General features: G+C 47.3%; 2 protein-coding genes across 4 annotated transcripts in view; one reads left to right on the forward strand and one right to left on the reverse strand.

Moving 5' to 3' along the window:
- The first annotated feature begins 851 nt into the window (after positions 1-851).
- On the forward strand, positions 852-15,959 carry ZNF12 (zinc finger protein 12). Of its 2 annotated transcripts, XM_042972510.1 has the most exons (5): positions 852-925; positions 1,863-1,927; positions 7,537-7,663; positions 7,914-8,009; positions 11,790-15,959. In XM_042972510.1, exons 2-5 carry the CDS (start codon positions 1,889-1,891, stop codon positions 13,637-13,639), a joined length of 2,112 nt encoding a protein of 703 aa, XP_042828444.1. In that variant the 5' UTR covers positions 852-925; positions 1,863-1,888; the 3' UTR covers positions 13,640-15,959. The 2 variants fall into 2 exon arrangements, with proteins under 2 accessions (XP_042828444.1, XP_042828443.1); XM_042972509.1 differs by lacking the exons at positions 852-925; positions 1,863-1,927 and adding an exon at positions 4,400-4,873.
- LOC102952526 (zinc finger protein 33B) overlaps positions 15,949-16,883 on the reverse strand; it is a 30,070-nt gene continuing 29,135 nt past the window's right edge. For both annotated transcript variants that reach the window (XM_042972501.1, XM_042972500.1), the window contains one exon: positions 15,949-16,683. In XM_042972501.1, coding sequence (XP_042828435.1) covers positions 16,586-16,683 — 98 coding nt within the window. In that variant the 3' untranslated portion in view covers positions 15,949-16,585. The remainder of the gene's footprint in view (positions 16,684-16,883) is intronic.

Here is a 16,883-nt window from a genome sequence, read left to right on the forward strand (position 1 = left end):
GGAACAGGTAGAAAAAGAAGAACGAAGAGTCAGAGCAGCTAGGCTACGGTGGCTGTGGCAAAAGGAACTGTCTCCGGGGTCTGAAAGGACTGACTCAGTGACAAACAAGGAGTGGTCGCTTTGTAAAGACAAAACACTGAGAAAACTATAAAAGAAAAAGGTAGGAGTGACACAGGGAGGGTCCAGCAGGCAACTCAAAGGCCCCTGTCTCTTCAGCTACTCCCATCCTCTCAGCTTTTCCGGGAACATGCAGCCACATACCCTTTACAGCGACTTGCATGCTAGATGAGGTGGGGATTTCTGAGACGTCCCCTAACGTGTGGGCGCTTAGACTTACGGGAAAAAGAGTCCGGGTATTGGTCCCGCTCCCGAGGTGGGCTCTGTCAGGCGCACCGCCGGCGTCGTCCTGCGCATGTGCAGCTCGTCCAGTGTGCGTGTTCGCGCACGCGCCGTGCCGCCGCGCCGCTCTCGCTTCCTGTCCGTGCCCGGGTCACCGCTGGCCGTGCTTCCCAGGCTTCGGCCTCAGGCGGGCAAGGAACCCTGGGCCTGCGGGGCTGCACGCCGTCCGTCCGGGCCGGCACCCAGCGGGCGCAGAGCTGTGCGGGCCCGGCGGAGTCTCGAGCGGAGACCCCCAAGCGCGAGCCCCGGAGCCCGCGGGCTGGGCCGGAGTGGCCGGGCGGGCGGCGGCTGCGGCGCAGAGCGTTGAGATCGGGCCCGGCCCGTTTGCACCCGCGGCGGCCCGGCCGAGGCTCGCGGGACGGCGAGGCCCCAGGCGGCCGATTTGGGCCCCGAGAGGGTCTTCGGCCCGAAGTGAACTTGTCCCGGAGGCCCAGATCCGGCTCCTCGGGAACGGCGGCCCCGGGAGGCGCCGCGCCAGCTCCGGAGCCCTCGGGAGCCTCGGGGCAGCTCGGCAGGTCCCGACGAGGTAGGTCGTGGGCTTTCGGGTCTCCAGGCGGTTGTGCATCTTGTGGGCCGCGCCGCAAACCGAGGGCGCGAGCGGCGGCCGGGAGGGATGGGCTCTCCCCGGGACTCGCGGGGCCCAGGTTTCCTGGGAGCGCAGGGGGTCCCCGCGTGGTCTGCGGACGTTCTGTGTCCGCTCCGTTCTCCAGTCCCGATACCCCTTGCTCCCCGTGCCTCCGTCTCCGGCTTCCAAGCGGGTCTCTAAGCGTCCCTGAGCACCTGTGCTGTGTGCTCTAAGTGTGTGCCGACCGCGCTGGGCTCTGCCCTGTGGCATCCGCCAGTGTAGTGCAGGACAAGCCTGCGAGGGTTTGCTGCTGCTGCCGCCGCGGCCGCTGGGGTGACAGAGGAGGAGGTTGGGCCTGAGAAGGGAGGTGGCTCTTGCAGGGTGACCGAGTCTATGGGTGGGATTGTGGATGCGACTCAACTCCTCGGCCAGTGTGCTGTCCACTCTGTTACATTTTAAGTCAAAGTAAGTTTCTTAACAAAAGATCCTTTTGAGTAGCACGTTCAAGTGTCTACAAATGATTTAAAGACAGCCATGCCGGTGCACATCTTTTTACTCAGACCATCCTGCATCCTGTTCTGATCTTAAGTAGTTAAAAGCATGGCTAGAAAATAGATGACTGTAACAGAATTTCTTTTTGTATCTTCTTTTGAATGATGGAGGTTTATCTCAATAGGATAGTGTTCATTCTCTAATGAGAAACACATCCACTCAGTGACCATATAGTCAGGTGCCAGTTGCAGACAGGTGGGTGCTCCCTCCTTATTCTTCCAGTTAACTTCTGAAGATTTAAAGGGACAGTTCCCCCACAGGTTTCTTCCATGGAACTTTCCAGGAGAGCACTTTCTTGGCAGTGGAGATCACATACACCTTCATCGCTTCTCTTTTCTTTCCCCAGGTCTGCCCCTACTTTCACTGTTGCCCATGTTTTTACAAGAGGAGCAGAAGATGAGTAGATCTGTGGTAAGTGTTTCTGTTTAATGTATTTATTCCCCACTTCCTTTTGTAATATCCCCTAGGAAATGAATAGTTTAGACTTTAAAGGGGAAGGTAGAGATAGAGAAGAGATATGATTGGTCAGACACGGAGTACCAGAGTGGCAGCAAGCATTTCTGTCATGTTCACATGTGTAGATAGCACGATCCTTCAGAGCCTTGAAAGCCAAAGTGCAGGGCCTCCTTGGTCTGCTTGACATTCATTGAAAAAAATGACAAATGCCATTCGTTACTGGACTGACACTGACCTGTTGAGAAACAGGTTTGTTTTCTCAAGGGTTTTGCAGTTTCTTTGACCATCTCACTTTAATTGTGACCAGTCTCCCTAAATGGCAGCCCCTAAACCATGGCTGTTGGTGCCTTACTTGTGCCTCCTGTAAGCTGAGACATACTGGTCCAGGGATCACCTAGTGCATATAATTTTTCTGGAAACTACAACATCATTCCATAGATACATTGTTTTTACTGCTTGATCCAGGGGTAAAATGAGGATACTCTGGAGGAATGGCCTTCTCACCCTCCAGTAAGTCTTGCTAAATATTTTTCTATGCTAGCCTATCTGGTGTGCATCTCAGACTGTGCTGTCATGTCTCTGTCAAAGATTGCTTAGTTCCTATTCATGTTTTCTCCTGCAGTCTTGGTTCTGTCCCTGCCTGTCCCCAGAACCTGCCCCAGTAAAGGTTACCCATGAGCTAATGTACAAAGCCAGCAATTTGCCAGTCCTTGCCTTGGACTGCTCTGCTGGCTTTCCATCTGCAGGGTCTGCTCTGTTGGTTCTATGACAAACCTCTTCTACTCTCTTCCTGACTGATCTGCCCTGTTCATGTGCTGTTTTTTCCATCCCTGGCTCACGACCTTCATACCTGTCTGACTTAACCCTCCTGTGCTCTGAACTGCCCACTCTGTCCATTCTTCCACATGGACCAGATGCCTCTGCCCAGCCACCTACCAGCGTTTCCATGGAGGTTGTCCAAAGGACACCTCAGGTTAATAGTAATTATTTGTAGCCCCCACCTATGCCTTCTGCTCTCGTCCCTGTCGGCTCTTTGTTCTACTGAGCAGCCTGTCACTGAATCCAGAAAAATGGGATTCTTTCTAATCTTTCTTCATTGTCTGTTACCACATTTGCTTGTTCATATTATTCCTGTTATATTCTTTTTTTGTTTGTTTTAGAGAGAGAGAGAGAGAGAGCAAGCGAGCAAGGGAGCTCTAGCAGGGGAGAGGGGTAAAGAGAGAGAAAGAGAGAGAGAGAATCTCTAGCAGGCTCCACATTGAGCCCCGACATGGGGCTCAATCCCATGACCCTGGGGTCATGACCTGAGCTGAAATCAAGAGTTGGACGTTCAACCAAGTGAGCCACCAGGCGTCCCACAGTAGGTCATTTTTAGAGCAGTTTAGGTTCATCTGAAATTTAAGCAGACAGTACAGAGATCCCATCACTCCTCCATGTCTCAGATTCCCTTGTTATTAACATCTTACATTAGTGTGGTACACTGTTTCAGTGGATGGGCCAGTGTTGATACATTATTATCTGAAGTCCAGAGTTGATGTTAGTTTGCTCCTTGTATGGTTCAGGTTTTGACGTCTGTAAGATGGCGTATGTCCACTGTGACAATATCATACAGAACAGGTTTACTGCCCTGAAAGTTCCCTGGGCACCACATGTTCATTCTTTCCTCCCCCAGTCTCTGGCAATTACGAGCCTCTATGCTGTGTGTATGGTTTTGCCCTTGTCAGGATTTCACATACAGGTGACCTTTGCACAACACGGGTCTGAACTGTTTGGGTTTGCTTATCCATGGATATTTTTCAATAGATACAGCATGGGACCATAAAGGTATCTTCCTCATGATTTTCTTGATATTTTCTGTATTTTTTCATTGTAAAAATGCAGTCTGGCATTCACATAATGTAAAAAACACGTGTTAATCGACTGTTGAGGTTATCAGTAAGGCTTCTGGTCAGCAGCATGCCATTAGTAGTTAGTTTGACAGAAGTCCAAAGTTATATGTGGACTTTCAACTGTGGGGGGGGTGGTCAGTGTCCCTCACCCCCGCATCATTCAGTGGTCAGCTACTGTTGGGAGTCATACAGCCTGTAGCTTTTTCAGACTGGCCTGTTTCTGGTTTTATGTGAAATGCCTGTTCGCATCCACTGCTAGTCTCTCTGTTCCTATACTATCTTGTTTGTTGTGCTTTTCTTCTTGACTTACAAAGGAGTCTTAATTGTTTCACATTTTGTCTGTTTGGATCATGTTAGTAAACATTTTCTTCCAAGCTTATTTGTCTTTTTACTTTATTTTCCAGCCTTACTATATAGTCCTGTAATGTTTTCATTTTGACGAGTTGAATACTGTACATTTTTTAAATTTCTCAAAATTTGTGTGGGTAGGACTCCTAGTTCCAGAGCGCTCTCAGCAGTCAGCACTGGAGCTGCCACTTCGTTAGTAGACGGTCCACGGTGGTGAGTGGGGAGGACTTCATGGTGTTTCCCTCTTATTTCTGTGCGTTCTTGGTTTTCCTCTCCTGGCTCTGGATGACAGTCGTAGTTGCTGTCCTTGGACGGGCTGCGGACTGGTGTACTGACTTCCTGACTCTGCAGGCCTCACATGTCTGAGAATGTCTTTCTTTTTCCTGGATGTTCAAGAGGAGTCTGGCTCAGTGGGGACCCTTGGACTGCGGTCTTCCTGCCCCAGTAGGCTCTCGCTGTTCTCTGTTGTTTGGGCCCCAGCAAGGCATGTGAGCTCTGTGACACGCGGAGGTGGCTGTGACACACAAGGGCCCCTTGTAAAGTCATTTTGCACTTGGGTCTTTGTCTGCAATCCTCTGAGGGGGGTCTCTTTCTCTGTCAGTCTTTACTGATGGAATGCCAGTGCTGTGCCCTTCTAGCCACTGCTGAAAGGAGTCTCAGAAAGGTAAAGAAAACCTGTTCTCGCTCCCCCACACCAGGGGAGAGAGCAGCGCTGTCTGCATCAGAAACCTTCTGACAACATAGCAGCTTGAGATGTTCACAGGGTGTTCTTACCCTCATGTCTGATGGTCTGGCTTGTGTGAGACTCTGTAGCCAGCCCTGCATTCTTGATTACAAAGCCATCTCTGGAATATGAGCTGTACTGAGTGTTAAGACAGCAAAGTTTGTTCCCTTTTGAAACTGACCTAAAATCCCTAAGTGCAGTTCTGACTGGTTTCTTAATTTGTTAACCAGGTTTTCTGAAACCCATTTTCCTTGAGTTTAAAATGCTTTTGTAAAGCTGCTTGCTTGAAGCTGGGGAAAGAACAGTGTAGTTTTCTCCCTTTTCACATAAACGTGAACTTGGGCAAACTACTCAAACCCGTCAGCAAAGAAAAAATTCAGTTTGGAACATTCACGATAATGCTCTTTTTAAGGAGCATCACTGCAATTATTTTACGTGCATTACAAACGACAAAAATTGTAATATTTTTCTTAGTGTGCTTTCCCCCCCAATAAGACCAAAATGCAAGCATTAAAAAAGTCCGCGCAAATTGCACATTTTGTGAAATTACACATGCAAAGCCAGAAGTTAGAATAAGATGTACATTGTTCTATTTATTCATTGAAATGAAACTACGTCCTGTTTCAATCACTTGCTCTTTTGCTTTTGGTAATAACTTTTGACACGTGAACTTCTGGATGCCGATCTTCATGAGGGCGGCTGCAGTTGTGGCTGGAGGTGTCTGAATGAAGGCCGGGCAGAGCTTCTGGAATACCTCCTTACTGTATCTCCAGGACTGTCTCCTCACAGACCGGGCCTGGGCAGTTCTGCACACAGATTAGTCTGGCCTGGGTGGGAACCACCTCTTACAGCACCCAGTGCCCTGTCAGCAGTTGGTGCTCGGACCTGAACACCTTTACCTGGTCCCTGGTGTCCCCGTACCTGGAGCCTGGGAGAATAACAGGTTCAGGTGACCAGGTGTCTCAGGGAATCTTGCCAACAGGATGTGTCCTGCACTCTTTGATCGTTACATGTTAAATATTTTAGATTTTCAGTCAATGTCAGGAGTTTGTCATTCTCTCAAGTGGCCCCTGAGCAGGACACAGCCTTCTCCTTCCACACCACTCCTTACATGCCTTGTCAGATCACTGGAGCCTTTTTGCTTTTAATGTACTGGCACTGTTTTATAATCCCTCCTTGGCAACTGCATAAATCTGACAGCCTCATTGGCTTTAGTTGTTTAAATTTATTTCTGTGTTTTCTGGTTAATTCTTGTCCTTATTTGGAAAGAGTGATAAGATACATAATGGATAATCAACAGTAACCTGAGGTGTCATTATGTCCAGAGAACTTAGTTCAGGGCTTTCCATGGATTAGCCCTTTTGATGCTGGTATTATGATACTTGACAGGTACCATTGTTACCTTTATTTCAGAATTAGTGATACTGAGGGATGGTTGTAATGACTGGTGTATTTGAGTGGGAACAGTTTATTCAGAAGATCCGTATTTAAAGGTTTGGCTTGGGCAGTCTCTGGGTCTGTTTGCCCCTCCTTGGGACCAAGCTCCGGCTCCCCTGGAATGTGTAAATGGGCAGAAAGGGGATTCCTTCCGAGCTTCCCAGCTAGGAATTAGGGACAATTGAACAAGCTATCACTGACAGTTTACGTGGCAGCCATGGTCAGGCCTGCTAGACATACCTTGCGATAAAATACACAACTCACAGGGTGCCTGCGAGGCTCAGTTGGTTGAGTGTATGACTCTTGATTTCGGCTCAGGTCAAGATCTCACAGTTTGTGAGATTGAGTCCCACGTCAGGCTCTGCGCTGACAGCGTGGAGCCTGCTTGGGATTCTCTCTCCCTCTCCCCTTCCCCTGCTCACTTACTTTCTCTCTCTCTCAAAATAAATAAAAAAACATTAAAAAAAAAAAAAACACACACACACACACAACAAGGATGTGTGTTGCCTGGCTTCTTCCTTTGCCAGTTGTGGCAAATATCACAGATCAGCTCCTTCCATGCACAGGAAGATCAGGTTGACTGAGAACAGTAGTTGAATTTCAGGCTGTTGTGTTTGGATCTGGGACACGTGTCTGGAGTTTAGGAGAGAGGTCTGGCCTGGTGGTAAAGGTTTGTGAAACGCTGACATACTCACAGCAGGTTGCAGATAGCAAAGTGTGAAAGACCAAAAACGGAGCCCCAGGCCCTCCAACTTCAGGATGTTTTAGAGAACAGGGGAGCCAGCAAAGGAGACAGAAGGGAGTCAGCAGGGGAGGTCAAAGGAGAGCCAACATCAGTAATGTTCTGGAAGCAAAAAGGAGCAAAGCGCACCCTGCATTTCTCTGAGTGCCTCTCAGGCCTGTGCCCCTTGGCACAGGGGCTGTGTCTGCCTGTCTTCGTGTCCCCAGCAGCCAGGACTGTCCATGGCTCACAGTGCAAGATGGTATTTTCTTTTCTTTTTTTGGTGACTACCGAATGAGTTCATCCTAGTATATTTCTGATTTATTTTCTTTCCATGATAAAGGAGATAACAGTGTTTGTAGTTCACTTGACCAGTGAGTTTGGTAAGCTCTTATCCCGTATGCCTTCTCTACCTCATCTGGTTCCGATCACGGTACCATTACAGGGGCCAGTGTCATTCAGGGACGTGGCCGTGGACTTCACCCAGGAGGAGTGGCAGTATCTGGACCCTGAGCAGAAGACCACCTACCGGGATGTGATGCTGGAGAACTACAGCCACCTCGTCTCTGTGGGTGAGGAGAGCCCGCTCTCTCGATTGCTAAGATACATGGGATTTCCCTCAGATGTACCGACTGTAACTTTGAATTTGATGGGACAAATGTGAGTGGTCTGTTTTGGGCACCAGGCAGGGCCTTTGGTCTTCACCTCCCCAGTGCAAGGCTCTGATTGTGGTGCAGCTCATAAGGCAGCACCGTTCTCAGACGATGAGAGACCCGGCAGCCCAGCAGTGAGGCTCAAGTTCTCTCTCATTTCTATTAACAGGCTGTCACATTATCAAACCGGAAGTTATCATCAAGTTGGAACAAGGAGAAGAGCCATGGATAGTAGAAGGAGAATTCCTACCACACAGTTACCCAGGTGTGTTAGTGCAGGCAGTGCGGAGACTGGTAACTCGGAAGTGTTTTTCCCCAGGAATCTCTCAAGGTCCTGAGCCTGTAGAAGGGACTACAGACAGTTGTGTGTGTGCTCTAGCTACCCACGCCTCACTCCTGGAGCCTTCCTCCTTCCCCATGAGAACCTGTGTTTGCAGAGCTTTTCCGTGCTTTGCCTCTCCCCGGAGCCCAGACCCCGTGGCTCCCTTCTCCCTGCTGAGCCTCGGGTCTTGCTTGCTCCATGGCATTTGCAGTCGCCCGTTATCATGGCTTCTTTCAGGTTTTAGGCATTCGTGTCTGTCATGAAAAAGTAACTGACAGGACTCGTAGGTTTCTTGCCACCTTCCTTACTTCTTCCTCTTTTCTGTTGAGATGCCTCAGACAGGTCTCTGTCCCCAGTTTCGTGTCTCCCTTTACTGAGGTCAGATTCCAAACCCCTATCCTGTGCCTGAGCCAGTGACTTTGGTGCACCTGTGCCGTTGGTGCGCCTGTGTGCTGCTCATCTGTCCCGAGATCCAACCCTTCTTGAGCTGGGTGACAGCAGTGTCTGGGCCTCCTGTCTGCCCCAGACACGCATGTCCATCTTGTCCCTTACTCACTGTGCTGTCCTGTCCTAGTGGGTGCTCAGTGAGTGTGGTGCACGGGAATGAGTTATGATTCCTTTCCCTCCATGCTCCAGAAATGTCTCTGAAGGCTCTGCTTCCCCCTTTGCTGGGTTCTGCTTCCTGAGTTCTTCAAAGGGCTTCTCCTCCTGCCATTAGGGTTGTTGTTTGCCTGTTTGTTTTATCCTTTACCATCCCTGTCCTCCTGTCCAATCTCCTGTGGTAGCAGCCCAGTGGTCCCTCGTGCTACGTGCACTTGCAAGATGCATTCCTGGAAATTTCCAGTTGATCTTATCACTGGTCTTCCAGGATGAGCCTTCAGGGGTTTCCCTGCTGCTACTGAAAGGAAGTGTAAATTCCTCGTCTTCCCTGTGGTGCCTGGAAAATTAATTTTCTGTCGTTTCCCAGAACTCTTGCTAAATCCACTGGGTCCTCCTAAATGTCTTCTGTTCGTGTGGTTATTGTCCCTTTTGCTTTAATTCAGAGGGGAGTGCTCTGTTTGCCAGATAACAGCACATTCTTCCAGATAACTGAGCACAGGGCCCAGGTTTTCTGCCCCTCCTTGAAGCTTTTCCTTCCAGCTCTTATTATTATTTCGGTCTCTTCCTTGTCTCAAGGTGATTCTGCCTCAGGGCCATACCTTGAAAAAAGTTAGGTCTGATCAAGTAATCTTACTTGATATTATATATATTTTGCTTGACTTCTTTCTTTCTGAAATTATAATCCTATAAAGAAAAGGGCATGTTCTCCTTGCCAAAGTATGTAACATGTAGTCCACATTGAGTATGTGTGGAGTCCAGTAGGTGAAAGAACTTTCTTGTCCATCTATTGAGAAGTAATTGATAAGCGGTGCTAAATATTCATACCTGGGTCACATCCCCATTTATTCTGCAGGTGCTTGAAAGATACCCAGAGGTTTCAGATCAAAAGCAACAGCTCTGATTTCAGTTCAGGGGTTCAGAGGAAATAGTGAGTAGTCATACTTTCTAAGAGACAGGATTTGGTTAAGAAAAGAGAGTTGCTTGGTATAATTTACAACTCAGCATTTCAGGGGCGCTTGGCTGACTCAGTCGGTAGAGCACACGACTCTTAATCTCAGGTTCATGAGTTCAAGCCCCACACTGGGCACAGAGCCTACTTAAAAGAAACAAAGAGGCCCTCAGCATTTCACGTGGAATGTTAATGTTCCAGGCTGAACCACCGTGCTTAAGCCCTTCTATGGGGAGTAGTTATTTTCAACTTTAAGGGGAAATGGATCTAATTGAGGTGAGAAAGGACTTGAGAAGATTTTGTTTGTTTTATTAAAAAAAATTTTTTTTAGTGTTTATTCATTTTTGAGAGACAGAGACAGCCTGAGCGACAGAGGGTCAGAGAGAGGGAGACACAGAATCGGAAGCAGGCTCCAGGCTCTGAGCCGTCAGCACAGAGCCCGACGTGGGGCTCGAACCCACCAACCACGAGATCATGACCTGAGCTGAAGTCGGATGCTTAACCGACTGAGCCACCCAGGCGCCCCGTTGTTTGTTTTTTTAAAGCATGGAACTCTCTGAAAGACAGGTCTTGAGTAGATCAAGGCTGGAAGCCAAGCAGACTGAATAAAGCAATAGAAGCTGAGACTTGTGGTTGAAAGGAGCTGGGCACTGTTGGCACACCATAGCTGTCTCAGAAGCACATGGTGCCTGGGATGGAGGGTCAGGCCCCCTCCGCCACACCTAACCGCCCTGGGATGGGTCATCTGCCACCTCTTGTCTAGCAAATAGCTTGGTTTCCCTGGGGCAGAAATTCTTCTTCGTAGGCTGGTATAAACCCAGGGTGGAATCACACTGTGAATCCGGGCAAAAAGTATTCTCTGTCAGACTTTTTCCCTCGTTTTACCTGTTGATGTTTTGGCAGTGCACTCAGGGAATTGTAGGTTTTGGAGGACAAGGCTGGTACGGTTTCATCTGATGTAGATGACAGCAAGCACGGCCGTCAAGTTCATCCAAAAACTTGTTAAGATAAGTAAAAATAAAGGTCACTGTTTGAGGAACAGTTTGGGGAATCTGATTTTTAAGGTTTGTAAATGAAACCAAATGAAAGTCACGAGTGGCGAAGCCTATTCACATTCAGAATTAAGGGACAGTGTGGTATGTCAGAGGCAAGGCTGGTTTAAGGAAATCGCCAGGAGTCTGAAAATGGGAAAAATAGTTGCGAAACTCACAGAGCATGTGTTTTGTGCCAGATGCTGTTCTGAGCACTTTATGAGTTTATGTATGTAATCTCACGGCAGCCTGATAAAGTAGGTACCGTTGTCTCCGTCTCACCCCTGGATGATCCTGAATCATAGGTGACTTAAGTACTTGCTGGTCGCCCAGCCACAGTGCATGCTGCACCATCCAAATAAGAACAAATAGAGTTTCATGGTCAGAATCAGTTCAGTGTAAATCATAGTATCAATAGAGTGTTCACGAAATCTTAAACTTCTGAAGGGCTGGCATGCTCCGAGTTCCTGGGACTCGCCTTTCAAGTGAAACAGAACCAGAGGGATGTTACTCTAAACACAAGGAGGTTTGGGCGCACGCTGATTTGGCCCCACTGTGCGGAAGCTGAAACGAAGGAAAGTAGTGTGGAAGGATCTAGGCTGGTCAAAATGCTGTCACAGAAATCTCAGTAAAAAGCGATGGTGCCTGAGCCTGTGATCATCTCCCCCCAACTTGATGGGAAACGGTGTGGCACAAAGTGCTGGGCTCCTCCCCTCCCCCACTGCTTCCTGAGGCATCTGTGCACCCCAGCTTGCCTGGTAGCACTCCTCATTCATCCCCGTTTGCTGTGAGTCCTTTCATATCTGCCTGTCAGCTGCTCATCCACCATCCCTTGTCTTCCCATCCCTGCTCTGTGTTTACATTTCACCTTCTCTACCCAGTTTTGAACAAAAGCTTATAAAGCAGCAAAGATCAAAGGTGCTTGAGCTTTTCCCCTTTCCTGACCTCAGAGGTATGTGTGTATGTGCGCATGCATGCGTTTACCCCAAACCATGAGGGTAGGGAAAAGAAGTACACTTGGAAATATTTACATCTGCCCATGGAGCTGGCATCTACACCACGATGAAATGCTTACATGTAAGTCACATTCCATGTCTTAATGTAGGAGATACACGAAATGTTGTTAATTTTGCCTCTTTTTAGAAGAAGTCTGGAAAGCCGATGACCTGGTTGAAAGGGTCCAGGAGAATGAAGGCAAACATTCAAGGCAAGCTGTGTCCGTCAACAAAACCCCGACTGAAGAGAGAGGTAATGTTCTCGGTAAGACTTTAAATGTGGAAACAAACCCCATTCCTTCAAGGAAAATGTCCTATAAGTGTGGCTCATGTGAAAAGAGTTTGAAGTCCATTTCAGAATATATCAGTAGTGATGGCAGCTATGCAAGAAGGAAGCCTGACGAATGTGGTGCGTGTGGGAAACCGTTTCCCCGTGTGAAGCTTGAGAAAACTCATCCAGGAGACCAATCTTACGAATTTAATCAAAGTGGGGGAGCTTATAGTCTAAACGAAGAAAGTATTTATCAGAACATTCATATTTTGGGGAAACCCTTCGAATATATTGAATGCCAGAAAGCCTTTCAGAAGGATCCAGGTTTTGCTAATCATATGGAGGAGAAGCCCTATAAGTGGAATGAATCCGAAATAGCCTTCCTTCAAATGTCCAACCTCAGTGTCCACCAGAGGTCTCACATGGAAATGAAGCCCTACGAATGCAGTGCATGTGGGAAATCCTTCTGTAAAAAGTCAAAGTTTATCATACACCAGAGGACTCACACAGGAGAGAAACCTTATGAATGTAATCAGTGTGGGAAATCCTTCTGCCAGAAGGGAACCCTCACCGTCCATCAGCGCACACACACAGGGGAGAAGCCCTACGAATGTAACGAATGTGGGAAAACCTTCTACCAGAAGTTGCACCTCATTCAGCATCAGAGAACTCACTCAGGAGAGAAGCCCTACGAATGTAGTTACTGTGGGAAATCCTTCTGCCAGAAGACCCACCTCACACAGCACCAGAGAACACATTCAGGAGAGAGACCCTATGTCTGTCACGACTGTGGGAAAACCTTCTCCCAGAAGTCAGCACTGAACGACCACCAGAAGATTCACACGGGCGTGAAACTCTATAAGTGTAACGAGTGCGGGAAGTGCTTCTGCCGCAAGTCTACTCTCACCACACACCAGCGCACGCACACCGGGGAGAAGCCCTACGAATGTAACGAGTGCGGGAAGTTCTTCTCTCGGCTGTCCTATCTCACCGTGCACTACAGGACTCACTCGGGAGAGAAGCCCTACGAATGTAATGAGTGCGGGAAGACCTTTTACCTGAACTCCGCCCTCATGCGGCATCAACGAGTGCACACCGGGGAGAAGCCCTACGAATGTAACGAGTGCGGGAAGCTCTTCTCTCAGCTGTCGTACCTCACCATCCACCACAGGACTCATTCAGGAGTGAAGCCCTACGAATGTAACGAGTGTGGGAAGACCTTCTACCAGAACTCGGCCCTTTGCAGGCACCGGAGAATCCATAAAGGAGAGAAGCCCTACGAGTGTTACATATGTGGGAAGTTCTTCTCTCAGATGTCGTACCTCACCATCCACCATCGGATCCATTCAGGAGAGAAACCGTATGAATGTAACGAGTGTGGGAAAACCTTCTGCCAGAATTCAGCCCTTAATAGACATCAGAGGACACACACGGGAGAGAAAGCCTATGAGTGTTACGAATGTGGGAAGTTCTTCTCCCAGATGTCCTATCTCACCATCCACCATCGCATCCACTCGGGAGAAAAGCCCTTTGAATGTAACGAATGTGGAAAAGCCTTCTCTCGGATGTCCTACCTCACCGTGCACTACAGGACTCATTCTGGAGAGAAGCCCTACGAATGTAACGAGTGTGGGAAAAAATTCTACCACAAGTCAGCCTTCAATAGCCATCAGAGAATTCACAGGAGAGGGAGTGTGAACGTACTGGATGTGGGAAGGCTTCTCTGAAGTCCAAGAACCCTCTCAGCGTGGTGAGCAGGCAGCTCCTGCCGTCGTCCCTCAGAGTTCACACGGGTGATGCACACGAATGAGCCTTTGTGTTAGTAAGACTTGAAATCTGAGAGTTCACAGGGTAGAGACCACAGTTGTAACAAGACCACAGTTGTAACAAGGACTCGTCGGATACCAGACTGTACAGAAGTAAATGTTTATAAATATGTAGGATGTGTATGAACTTCACCGTGGACTCAAACTGTTTCACATATCAGGGAATTCATACCAAGGGAAAATCTCTCAATTTAACGAAGGTGGAAAACATACTCCTTTGGAAATTATTACTATTAAATGTTTGTGATGTAGTAACAAGCTTCTTGGAACTTGAATAACTGTTGTGAGTAAAGATACTTGTGCAAACAGAAGCTGTCAAATCAGCAGGTAGTGATCAAGACTGTAGCATCGCAACTGACGCTCGTACGTGAGTGTTCCTGGGAATGTAGGACTTACGTTTTTGAGGAGTTTTTAAGTTTGTCCACTTGTTTTTAGGATGCTCCATTACAGGAATTGTATGTTCATTTGAATCATGTTTGAAAAGCCATTGTAACCTTAGTAGAATAATTTGTAAGACATGGTAAGATTATCCATTTGAAACTGCTCCACCACGTCGGTACCCTAATACTGTCACTGAACTCGTATCTGATCGTGTATGAAGTACACTGCTTCTCCCACTCTTCCCTGTCAATGAACTAAATCGTCTATAAAGAAGCTAATGTTTTTGTAATGTGTTCAACTTTATCTGAGTCAGCAAGAGATAGAAATCTATGCATAAAATAGAAAACCATATAGATAATTTTGTTAATGCCAGAAGTTTCCAGTAGTAAGTCTCCTATAGCACTCATTGCATTCTCTACAGTTAAACAGAAAGACTTAAAGTATTTCCATTTGTACTAATTTTTTTTTCGGTCTGTTTTCTTATTTTTTTAGTTCGGATGCCTACATATGTGTAAGTGTGCAGAGCACACCTACTGTGTAACTTAGTAATTATCCGTATTTTTACTTGATATAATAATGTTTTTAAATATTGTGCTCTACTCCTTCCTGAATGAATGAAGAACTCTTCATACGGGTTTGTGGCAGACGTTGGTGAACGACCCTCACTCACTTCTTACTCACTTCTTACTGTTTGCTGGCGGAGTTTGGGTATCCATTCCTCCTCATGGAATGAGGGATAGATCCTGACTAGTTTCAGTTAATAATGGTAATCCTTTTCTCATTGCCAGCCATTGGTTTAGAGTGGTCACAGGACCCAGTTCTGTGCAGATGAACAAAGGAGAGATCTGACAGGTTACCTCTGGAAAACATTCCTTCAAAGATTCGAGGGATGAATCATGCAGGGTGAAGTAGAGTCTTCTGTCGAACGTTGCCTTCTCTGCATGGGATGCCTGGTTGTGTCTTTCAAATACGGATTATAATTTAAGCATGGCCGAGCAGAAATATCGGGAGAACCTGGGACCTAGATGATGACGTTGAGCCACTGAACCAACCAGCCATGTAGCTGGGCCACCTCTGGACTGTCTCTTCTGTAGTAGACTAACTTTACTTTTATGCCAGTTGATTTTGGTTGCTCTGTTAGCCATAACTGAAGATACAAAGTTATACCTTTGTAGGAATTATGCAATTGAGAAGTGGACTTTAGGTAAATCATCTATTTAGAAGTAAGTACTGATAGAGAGCTTTATCTTAACTTTCTGTAAATCTGGATGTAAATAGTTTGAGCACAACAAATCAACTTGAAACAATTAAATGTATGTTTCCTTGAATTGTTACATCATTGACCTAAGAACCTTTAGAGCCCGATAAAGTGTCAGGTATACCTTCCTTTTTACAATGCATGACAAATTTTGTTTAGGTTAATTTATGTTATCCATGGATCATCGCTATAGTGTGAGTTGACAACATAGGTGTGGAGGGTAAGGACCTTTGCTTTCCAGTGATTAGCCGAATAGCCTCTATTTGAATAATTGACCCCTTACGGCTGAGATGAAATGCCATACTTTCTGTGTATTTCAGTCACTTGTGCCACCTGTTTTTGTTGCTTAGCACTTTCCCTCCACATTCTTCTAGATAATCGTGAGTATGCTACATAGCAGGAATGAAAAGTCTGGTAGGTTGTATAGTTTTGTGTAGGAAAATATACTCGTGGTGTATTTGTGGAAATGATACCTACAAAGATTCCCACCGTAATTTGTCATTATAGCTTTAAACACACAGTATGCATTTTAAGTAAAATACTCAAAAAGTTTCAATGGTTCACCACATTCTTCTTACCAAGTGCCTGCGCATGAAAGAGCGTGGTACACATAAGTGGTCCCGGACTGCCTCTGTGATGAGGGAGCAGTGTGATCTGTTCAGTTTCAAACATGTCCGTGCTCTCATGTTATTACATCTCTGAAAGTAAGATCAGTGGCATGTTCTTTAATGCCACTGTTTTTCTTCTCTAGAGGCACGTAAAATAATGGTTTTAGACTTGATGGAATACAATATATGAAAAGTTTTTAACTGTCCCTGGCAAGTGTGTAAGGTAACACAGGCCCGGGTTCATAAAGAAAGCACTAGAGGGACTTGAGCCTCCCTGTCCTGCAGTAAGGACTGAAGGGGGGACTGAAGGACTTGGGGGTGAGTTGGGGGGCAGGAGCTCCTGGGTGTTGTACCAGTGACCTCATAATTTGGGGTGTGAGCAGATCATGAACTCTGAGAGGGGCTTCCAGGGGCTGAGCAGAAGACAGACCCTTCCTGGCCGTGGACACGTGAGATCCCCCAATATTCTGTATCCTCCTCGAGTTAGTGAAGCGATGGCTTACTGACTCCTTCTCACGTGGATCAAAATGAAGACGTAGTTTTAACACCAAGGCCCTATCCCCTCGGAGGCCACCGAGTCACCCGCTTCTTTGTTCCATGTCAGTGAGCTTGGTGGCACTGTCCATCCAGGCTCTCCAGAGAAGACTGTACAGTCTTGTGCAGATGTGGCCCAGCTAACTGCCAGCTTTGCAGGCTGCCTGCAGTGAAACAAAACAAGGAAATTCCTTTTCCTTCTCACAGAGATGACATCACAAACCAACGGTGTTTCCCTTCCCTGAATACAAAGTCCGTGATTCCTGCCAAACTGATGAAGTAGCATGGGCTGCCGACTTGTTTCCCAAGCCCAACTCTGGGGTGCCAGAGAACCCCAAGCAGTTCACACGTCCAGGGACTGCAG

This window comes from Panthera tigris, chromosome E3, assembly GCF_018350195.1.
Source record: "Panthera tigris isolate Pti1 chromosome E3, P.tigris_Pti1_mat1.1, whole genome shotgun sequence".
NCBI lineage: Eukaryota > Metazoa > Chordata > Mammalia > Carnivora > Felidae > Panthera > Panthera tigris.

Excerpts from the sequence above, each read along its gene's own strand:
- ZNF12 (XM_042972509.1), top strand. The coding sequence starts at position 4,820 with ATGGAATGCCAGTGCTGTGCCCTTCTAGCCACTGCTGAAAGGAGTCTC. Across the intron at positions 7,664-7,913 it reads CAGCCACCTCGTCTCTGTGG|GCTGTCACATTATCAAACCG; the intron begins GTGAGGAGAGCC and ends TTCTATTAACAG. Across the intron at positions 8,010-11,789 it reads CCTACCACACAGTTACCCAG|AAGAAGTCTGGAAAGCCGAT; the intron begins GTGTGTTAGTGC and ends GCCTCTTTTTAG.